General features: G+C 51.2%; 1 protein-coding gene across 1 annotated transcript in view; it reads left to right on the plus strand.

Moving 5' to 3' along the window:
- Positions 1-328: 328 nt before the first annotated feature.
- Positions 329-9,643, plus strand: part of ENTPD6 (ectonucleoside triphosphate diphosphohydrolase 6 (putative)) — a 16,785-nt gene continuing 7,470 nt past the window's right edge. The window contains exons 1-8 of the mRNA XM_010836357.1: positions 329-419; positions 3,014-3,337; positions 4,849-4,925; positions 6,096-6,239; positions 7,120-7,195; positions 7,873-7,908; positions 8,586-8,674; positions 9,468-9,547. Coding sequence (XP_010834659.1) covers positions 3,046-3,337; positions 4,849-4,925; positions 6,096-6,239; positions 7,120-7,195; positions 7,873-7,908; positions 8,586-8,674; positions 9,468-9,547 — 794 coding nt within the window. The 5' untranslated portion in view covers positions 329-419; positions 3,014-3,045. The remainder of the gene's footprint in view (positions 420-3,013; positions 3,338-4,848; positions 4,926-6,095; positions 6,240-7,119; positions 7,196-7,872; positions 7,909-8,585; positions 8,675-9,467; positions 9,548-9,643) is intronic.

Raw genomic sequence — 9,643 nt, forward strand, 5'->3', positions numbered from 1 at the left:
TGTTTGACTGCTGTTTATGCCACCCTGAACTTGGTGTGTAACTTCAATGATTGTGCTCAGTCATGTCTGACCCTTTGCGACCCCATGGCCTGCAACCCACCAGGCTCCTCTGTCCCTGGGATTTTTCCAGGCAAGAACATTGGAGTAGGTTACCATTTCCTCCTCCAGAGGATCTTCCCCACCCAGAGATCATCGAATCCCGTCTCAGGGCATTGGCAGGTGGATTCTTTACCAATGGGCCACATGGGAGGCCCCCTGTAACTTTAATGATTATGTGTATGTAATTTCACGTGTTTTCTGGTTGTCTGAAGTAGTCTTGTATTCACAGGGACAGGGAAGTGATGAATGAAGCACGTTTGATTTGGATTCAGAAGCCTGAAACTCCTCGGCTTTGCCGTGTGCCAACCGTGTGATCCCAGGCAAGTCCGTTTACAGACATCCCTGGGCATTGGTCCTGTTGTGTGGAAGTCAGTCATCATGTGGTATATAGGTGCCTGCACTGTGGGCTCTGGTAACAAGATATATTCATAGCGTGTTTAAAGTGGTGTTTTTTAAATGGGTAGACAAATTAAGAGCAGCCTTTGCCTCAAAATGTAATATTCTACCTGTTAATCTGATTATGTGTATTATGGCTCTCATACTAACATAGGACATGATGAAATTTGCTCATAAACAATAAAACAGTAAAATTTGCTCATAAACAATAAAACAGTGAGCTCAGTGAGTTAATTATCCCTAGGACATGCTCTCTGCACACAGAGAAAAACAATAATTTCTGGACCTAGCCTGACCATGTAGGGACAGGACAGCTCCCCTGCCCAACCTGAAGGAGGAACTGATGATGGAAGCACATCTACTCAAGACAGACCAGGAAGTTCTCCGCCTTCCCACTTTTCCTCTGATTAGAAACTGTAGCCCAGTAAGTTCTCAGGGTATGGCATTTCTCACCCTCCAGCTTATAAGCTTCACAAATTGCATTCTAATAAGTCCCTTCTTATCTTTTAAAAAGAAAAAAAAACTGATTATGTAAAAGGATTCTATAAAACACTTTCAGAGTTGTAAGATGTTAGTTTTGCTTTTGTGTCCTTGCTAACCATCCTTGGAAATAGCTGCTTTAGAGCTTTCTCTATAAGTACTTTTTTTCAGAGATCACTTAGCCATAGGAAACTTTGGGTTACTGTAACCTAAAAACAGGAAGCCTCTGAAAGGGCCTGTTCCTGAGTGGAGCTGGCTGCCCGGGGATGGCTGTTCAAGCACCAACTGCAAACCTGGCATCTCTCACAAGGCTCAGTTCTGTGTCCAACTGAAGTCCTGCCATCATTTCAAACTCCACATGTGGGAAACCTGGTCACTGCCATCTCCTGCCCAAACATTCCCAATCTCAGATGGCCATCACCTGGGTCCTGAAGCATCCTCCATGCCTCCCGGTGAATTGCTGCGTCAGCTAGCCTTCTTCACCTGCAGGTGTTGGCTGAGCAGCTGCTGGTTTCTGGCCTTGTGTTGTGGTCGGGAAATCAGGATGAGTGGGCTGGTGCCTGTTTGCAGGGAGGCCTCTTCTCACCAGAGGGCAGGGAAGCACAAAGGAACCGCAGCTTGCTCGAGAGTGGGAGGGGAGAGCACCGAGGAGCCCGGAACCCAGCTGCAGAAGCTCAGGGAGGGGGTATGCTGTCTCCCGTCCATCCCCAGGCCTCCGGGCAGCCGCCCCCCGACAGGGGCACAGGGGCCCCTAAGGTTTGGGCCATGCTCCAGGGGCCGCAGCCATCCAGGTGTGGCTGAAGGACTGGATCCCCTACTGTTCTGTCTGTCCTCCCCCAGACAGCCTGGGGGTGTCATGAGTCCACCCAAGACTGCCTCCTGCTGTCCAGGCCTGGCCTCCCCCGCCCTCCCCGGCCAGCGCAGTCATGCTGTTCTCCGGTCCTCCTCCCCAACTGTCTTTTGTGTCCTGAGCACCGAGCCCCACCACTTACAGGTGAGACCAGCACCCTGACCAGGGGCTTGCCCACGGGCACACATCCTGCTTCCCACCCAGCCAGCACTGCTGTCTTCCCTCTCCTGGGGTGTCCACTCTACCTCCCACAGCTGGCAGTGAAGGTAGAGAGATGGTGGACATCCTTGAGGACAGGGGCAGCCTAGACAACCAGGCGCCTCCCTTTTGATCCTCTGAGCCTCTGGTTCCCGCCTGGTGCCTCCACTGAGCAAAGGCCTCCATTTTGAGGTGTGCTGAACCAAAAATAATGGGGCCAAATCAATTTATTTTGTCAGGGGCTTTGAAAGCACATGGGCGTGATTTCCTTCCAAGCAGGAATGTGCGTGTGAATGAAAGCGGGTATCTGCTATGAAACTCCCAGAACGAGCTGTTTCTCTGATCTTTTATGGTTCTGTAGTCCCCAAGGGACCAGAGTTTAAACCTTTGGAAAGGAAATTACCAACGTGGGAGGAAAAGTGAGACTGGGGAGAATGAACTGGATATATGTCTGTTCCCTACATGAAAGGTCTAGGGACACTGTGTACACTTGGCTTTTAAAACAGAACCAAGTCCACAGCCATCTTCCTGGACCAGCCCCTGGAGGGCACCATGGGGCTGGGGCCTGTGGCCCTGGTCAGCACCAGCATGACCAACGGTCTTGGACAGGTTATCTAGTGTCTACATATCTCAGTTCCTCTCCTCTTCCATGGGGATTCCACCTTCCAGAATCATTCTGAGAAGCAAATGAAGCTTCTGATTCCACAGGAAAAATGCAAATCTGCAGGACGGTTATTAATATTTATTGATTATTATTTATTTGGCTGCACCAGGTCTTAGTTGCAGCATGTGGGATCTAGTTCCCTGACCAGGGATCAAACCTGGGCCCCCCACATTGGAAGCACAGAGTCTTAGCCACTGGACCACGAGGGAAGTCCCTGTGGAAAGAAATGTGGTTGAACAGATTTTGTCCCTGAACACAGGAATGTCCCACTGGCCCTGGAACCACAGGGCCTAGCGTGTTTTTCCTGCCCCTCTCCCTCCCACCAGCTGCTCTAGTACCATCTTCCACACACGAGGAAATGAGAAAAATACCAAACAATGGGAACCTGAGGATGACGAAGGTGGCGTACCTGCTGGGGCTGTTCGTGTGCCTGTTCATCTACGTCGCCTACATCAAGTGGCACTGGGCCTCCGCCACCCAGGCCTTTCTCGGCATCCCCGAGGCGGCCACGGGGGCCCGGAGGGGCCAGCAGGCCCTCAGTCCCCCGGGGCCGGCCGCCCACGGACCTGAGGTCGCCTACGGCATCATGTTTGACGCGGGCAGCACTGGTACCCGTGTGCACGTCTTCCAGTTCAGCCGGCAGCCTGGAGGTACTGAGCAGGAAGCCCCGACCACACCCCCTGCCCTCCATCTCACTGCAGAGCACGGCCCTCGGGGTGGACAGGACCTCCTGCCTGGGACTCCCCAGGGAGCTTGTCGACAGGGCTGGTTCTCAGGAGTCCCCGATGTCCTCACTCACACTGGCGTCTGGTGACCAGCTAAGGGCAGCTGAGATCTCAGAGGGTATGGGGGTGTCCTGTCCCCTCCCGGCGTCTCTGGCGGGTTGGGTGCCTGGGACCATGACTTAGGCCAGAAGTCACATGGGATGAGTTCAAGGCAGCTGGTAGCCCCAGGTTCAGGCCAGTGGGAGCCGCAAGTTCAGGAGAGTCAGGTACATGAGCAATGACACGGAGCTGCCCACTGGGGCCAGGCAGCTACAGGGTGCCCGATGGCCATGGCTTCAGTGAAAGGGGAACTGGCCATTGCCCATGGGCCTGCTTCCCAGGTGGGGGCTGGGGAGGGGTGAGGGTGGAACTGGGCATCTTCATCCCTTGGCTTCTCCCACGGAGAGACCCCCATTGCTGCCCAGTCCCCCCCCCCACCCCTTGGGGAGTCAGTTCCCACATCTGGGGGTCCCTCTTCTCTGCTTCTGTGCTGACCCTTCTGTGTGTTTAGCTGAGCTGGAGGCACCGGGTGCCTTCAGGAGGCCCCTCCAAGGCTCTTGTGGCACATTTTTCCACTTTTCATCTGCTTTATTTTTATACTTGTTAACAATAGTTAAATGTTTATATGCTGGACTTTGCCTACCTCCAGAATTGATTTGAAGCTAAGTTTAAGGCAACACCTGTCAGCAGATAACCCTTTAGTAGCCATGTTCCGGTGTAGCTTCTTTGGAGAGATGTCCTTAGAAAAATTTTGTCCCTGACCTTTCCTCGTGTCTGTATTTTGATAACATTGCTCTGCCTCAGCGTGCCTGGGAATACTCTCCCCTGGTGTAAGCATGTGAGCCAAGGCCCCGAATAATTTAAGACACTGAATTTTTTAAAAAGAAGAATGAAATATTCTTTAGAACCTGTAATGTGTCCATGCTAGAATCAAGAAAATTATTTTACATTTCTAGTTTAAAATCATTTGCCCTGCTCCTCTGCTTGTTGAATCAGCAAGAATTACCTGTGTTAAACTTTAACCACTTTAAATGGATAGGCTTTTTGTATGTAAATTATACGTCAGAAAAGTTGATTTGGGGGATTCCCTGGCTGTCTGGTGGTTAAGCATGCATTGGATTCCATGCTTCCAATGCAGGGGACAAGGGTTCAATCCCTGTTTGGGAAACTAAGATCCCACATGCCTCATAGTGTGGCCTAAGTAAATAAATAAGGTTCATTTTTTTTAAGAGGAAAAGTTCTAGCCAAAACATTAAGTATGATATTCCTCATTTAGCCAGACTGGGTCTGTTTTCAGATGTCTGCCTTAAAAGTGTGGCTCGTCATAGTTGTAGAGATTCCTGTATTTGTGTTTATGTTCATACTTGTGCCTTGTATAAAATATGATTTTCCCTTAGAAACTCCCACCTTGACCCATGAAACCTTCAAAGCACTGAAGCCAGGTCTTTCTGCTTATGCTGATGACGTTGAAAAGGTAACAGTTTTCTCTCATGTCTGTTGGCTCATCAAGTTTGTCTTCTGTAGCCTTATTAAAGTGACTCCCTTCCTCTCGGATGCAGTGTGGTCCTCCCAGGGCAGCATCTCTGCTGTGCTGGCCTGGGTTGCTGCACAGTGTAGGGAGTCTATGGAGGACACTGGTACCCATGGGAGGCCCCCCCATATATACACCACACCATGTACACTGCACATGTGTACACAACCACATACATATCACATACACACACCCCATATACACACACCACACATGTATACATACACGCACACAATGACACCACACATATATCACACCATATATGCAGCCACACACACCATACATATATACACATAACCACAGTCTACCCCATATGTGTATAAACACACCACATACACACACCACACATGTATACATACACGCACACAACACCACACATATATCACACCATATATGCAGCCACACACACCATACATATATACACATACACATAACCACAATCTACCCCACACATGTATACACACACCACATACACACACCACACATGTATACATACATGCACACAACGACACCACATTACATCACACCATATATACAGCCACACACACCATACATATATACATATACATACAACCACACACCACCCCACACGTGTATACACACACCACATACACATGCCACACATGTATACATACACACACATAACACCATACATACACCACATCATATATACAGCCACACACACCATACATAAACACATATATACACAACCACACACACATGCACAACGGTCCCTGGTCCAGTCACACACACACACACACACGCCCTGGTCCAGTGTGTGGCGCTCAGCATACCAGCAGGTGCAGGTGAATCTCTGGTGTTGCTCTTCGTGGGTTTTAGGGCCATAAGGGACCCTAGAATTCTCTCATGGTGTGCCGAGGCCTTGCAGCTCACCTGACACTGCCCGAGGTGGCCGGGCGTGTAGGACCCTGGTCCACTCCACTGCCACAGGTCCGCCCCATGCCCCCGGCAGCACCACTTGAGTCACTGTTTCTGCCAATTTGTAAGATCAGGAAAAAAATACATTTACAGATGTATAAAGCCTAAAGGGTGGGGAGCAACAGTGACCACGCTGCGAGTGGACCAACCCTGCTTTACCCACCATGTCCACAGAGCGCCCCGGGGATCCAGGAGCTACTGGACGTGGCCAAACAGGACATCCCCTTCGACTTCTGGAAGGCCACCCCCTTGGTCCTCAAGGCCACAGCTGGTCTGCGCCTGTTGCCAGGAGAAAAGGCTCAGAAGTTGCTGAGGAAGGTGAGTGCCTCCATTTCCCCCAAGGGTTGGCTGATGATAACTGAGACCGTGGAGCATCCGTCCACGTCCGAGCAGGCCCCTGGAGAAGGTCTCACAGGAAGGAAACATGTCAACATGTTCGCAGTGTCATCTTAGGTGGAGGGCTTGTGGATGAACGATGCTTTCTTCCTCAAGATGTTTAAAGCCATTCATGTTTTCTAGAATGAACCTATTTTATAAAAAGACCAAATTTGTGTGAAAAATAATACATTTGAAGGGCTTCCTTCCATCCAAGGACTTGCTGTGTGTCTGAGGCAGTAGGACCTGAATTCTTGAAATTTCGGCTCAAGCTGGTCACCCTCGCAGGAAGCACAGGTCCCTCTCTCGGTCTGATGCTCAGATGGGACAGCTCAGGCCATTGGCCTGTGCCCAGGCGCTACACCTCCTGAAGGTGGCCCTGGAGCCTGTCTTTGGCAGGTGCTTGTAGGAGTCTTAACCATCAGGAATCAGGGAAAGTGTTCTCAGCAAAATGGTCCTGCTCCGAGCTGTTTCTGCACCTGCCAGCTGCTAAATGACGTTGTTGCAGGCCTGTCAAGGTCCCTTTATAGAAACTACCTTCATACGCTCAAGTCAGATTGTGGGACACAAGTGCAGACGTACTGAGGTTTCTGTGTATCTATCATGGCTAAAACATGGAGAAGGAGCCAGCTGCTCCCAGCCTCCGCCTCCCTGTGCCAGGCCATCCCCTGGGCATGTGCCCACCAGTCTGCGTGGGGGCCCAGAGCTGGGATCTGCCCCATGGGGCTTCCCGCCCTTCCTGTCCTGTCCTAACGCAGGGCAGTGACTGGGGACTAGGAGTTTAGATTCTTAAGGTTAAAGACGCGTCTCTCTTTACATTTAGGTGAAAGAAGTGTTTGAGGCATCGCCATTCCTCGTAGGGGATGACTGTGTTTCCATCATGAACGGGACTGACGAGGGTAATTATCGAAAGTGCCGCGAGGCCATCCCTCAAGGCAGGCTGCATGCAGCACTGCTGTCAGCATCTCACTGGAGCTTTCCCTGCCTGGAGGCACAGACACCGAAGTGACAGCCCTGCCCCACCCACCGCCCACAGTCTGACTGTCTCAGAGCCTCCTTCTTGGGGCCAGTGTTAGATTCTCCTCGTGACTGGCTGCCAGCCTGGCACAGATCACAGTCCTGAAAACAAATGCTCTCTTCTAAGAACATTTAGAGAGAATCCCCAGTTGCTGTGTGAGTACATTGCTGTTGCGTTAATTCCAAGAGCATCGCTTAATAAGGTTCCTTACCAGCCTCGACTCTAAAAGTGACCTTAAGAGTTTGTGTGGGTGGAAGGAAAGAACATTTGGTTCTCATCCCGCCCCTTCTGAAAAGAGGCAGTCGAAAAAGAGTGGGAGCGTAGGATGGGACATTTGGCCAAGCATTCCGGCTTTTAGTGTGGTATCTTCTAGAGCAGTCTGCCAGAAGCCGCTGTTGGCTCTGAGTGACGCCCGTTCCTGTAGCCGATCCAGAGGCTGAGAGTAGTGGGGAAGTGGTCTCCTCGTGCCCCTGAAATCCGAAAGTCGCCATGAGCCCCCGGTGCTGTAATTACAGCTTCTCAGGTGATTCAGATGCCCTTTGTGACCCTGTCCTGCAGGTGTTTCTGCGTGGATCACCGTGAACTTCTTAACAGGTGGGTTCCCTTTATCACAGAGCCCACTGTTCACAGACCTTGGTCTTGAGAGCAGGAGCCTCATTTCTGCTCTTTAAAATAACCCCCCAGGGTTTTGCAGTGTTACTGACCCCAGCATGTGGCGGGCCCCGAGATTGTGGATGCAGGTACTAGGGGTGGTTGTGGCCTGCAGCAGCACCATCCTCATTCCTGAGAGAAGCCCTGAGTCACCCCAGTCAATGTTGAACATGAGGCAAGTGCTGATTGCCTTATAATTGAAGTCCCGCTGGAGGAAGACCAGGGACCAGGAACATAGGTCCTTGGAATCAGGAGTCATTTTTCTCAGATGACTCTCCGGATGTGGGTTTTTGTCCCTCTGTTGTAATTATGGACAAGCCCAGAATCTCTGACACTGGACGAGACGGAAGTTGCCTACAGGCTCTGCCACCCGGGAGTGGAGAGCCGTGCAACGGGGGAGGTCCGGAGCCCAGGTGAAAGCTCAGATGAAGGCCCCGCCAGGCAGCTGCTCTTCGTGCACTCCCCCAAACATGTGGAGATTTTTAAGTGGCTGCAGCCTCTGTTGTCTTGTTCTTCTTTCCGTGGAAGGGCCTAGCTTCTGACCTCCACCCCCCCCCTTTTTTTTGCTATTCTGTTTATTAACTGTCATTGCCATGTGGATTTTACTTCCGGTGCTGCAGGCAGCCTGAAGACCCCCGGGAGGGGCAGCGTGGGCATGCTGGACCTAGGTGGGGGGTCGACCCAGATCACCTTCCTCCCAAGACTCGAGGTAACCAGCCCCCACCCCCAAGGCCACCTGCCCTGTTGGGGAGCCGCAGCCCCCTGGAGGCCCGTGAGCTCAACCTCCCTCCTGAGGGTCATCACACACAGTGAATCCTGCTTAGTTTGATTTTAACTCTGCCTAGAAAACCTAGGAATTTGCTCTTTTCTGGGGTGATAAACTATTAGCAGATACTACCTGGAGCCCTTTGGGCAGGGAGCATGGGATGGGTTCCTCCCTGCCCCCCAAGGGCTTCCAGGGAGGGGCCATCAGTCTGACTCACATGGGACAGGGTCACAGTCCTTTTTAGGATGGACACATCTCCAGTTAAGATCGCATCGCATGGTGTTTTTAAAAAGTACTTTCCTCATCCACCACGTTTTAATTTTTTTTTTTAGTTTTAATGGAAGAGCCTTAAGTATATTCAGAACTGTTCTGGTTGGGCCATACTTCTCAGAATGGATAAATATTACTCAAAAAGAGGGGAGACACGGGACTTCCCTAGCAGTCCAGTGGTTAAGACTCCATGCTTCCACTGCAGGGGATGAGGGTTCCATCCCTGGTCAGGGAGCTGAGATCCCACGTACCATGCAGTGCACCCCTGCCCCCAACCCCCCCAAAAAAGGAAAAATCCAAGTGCTTCATTGCTTGGTCTAAGCTGTTTCATGGCTTGTGAGTTGATGAAAAGCTAATTGAATACATCTGTGCATATCCCTGTTCTTTCAAATGAATTGAGGGAGGTAGAGGCCGGTTTTCTAGAAAGGCCAGCAGGAAAGGAGTGCTAATCCTGTGTTCTTCCCAGGGCACCCTTCAAACCTCACCGCCCAGCTTCCTCACGTCCCTCCAGGTGTTTAACAGGACCTACAGGCTCTACTCCTACAGGTGCGTCCTCAGGACTAAGAGTGGACAGGGGCTCAGCTTACCACTGCAGGCCTCCCCCGGGGAGTGACCAGAGCGCTGTCCACAGACTCAGTCCCC

Source organism: Bison bison, unplaced genomic scaffold (genome assembly GCF_000754665.1).
Source record: "Bison bison bison isolate TAMUID 2011002044 unplaced genomic scaffold, Bison_UMD1.0 scf7180017864063, whole genome shotgun sequence".
NCBI lineage: Eukaryota > Metazoa > Chordata > Mammalia > Artiodactyla > Bovidae > Bison > Bison bison.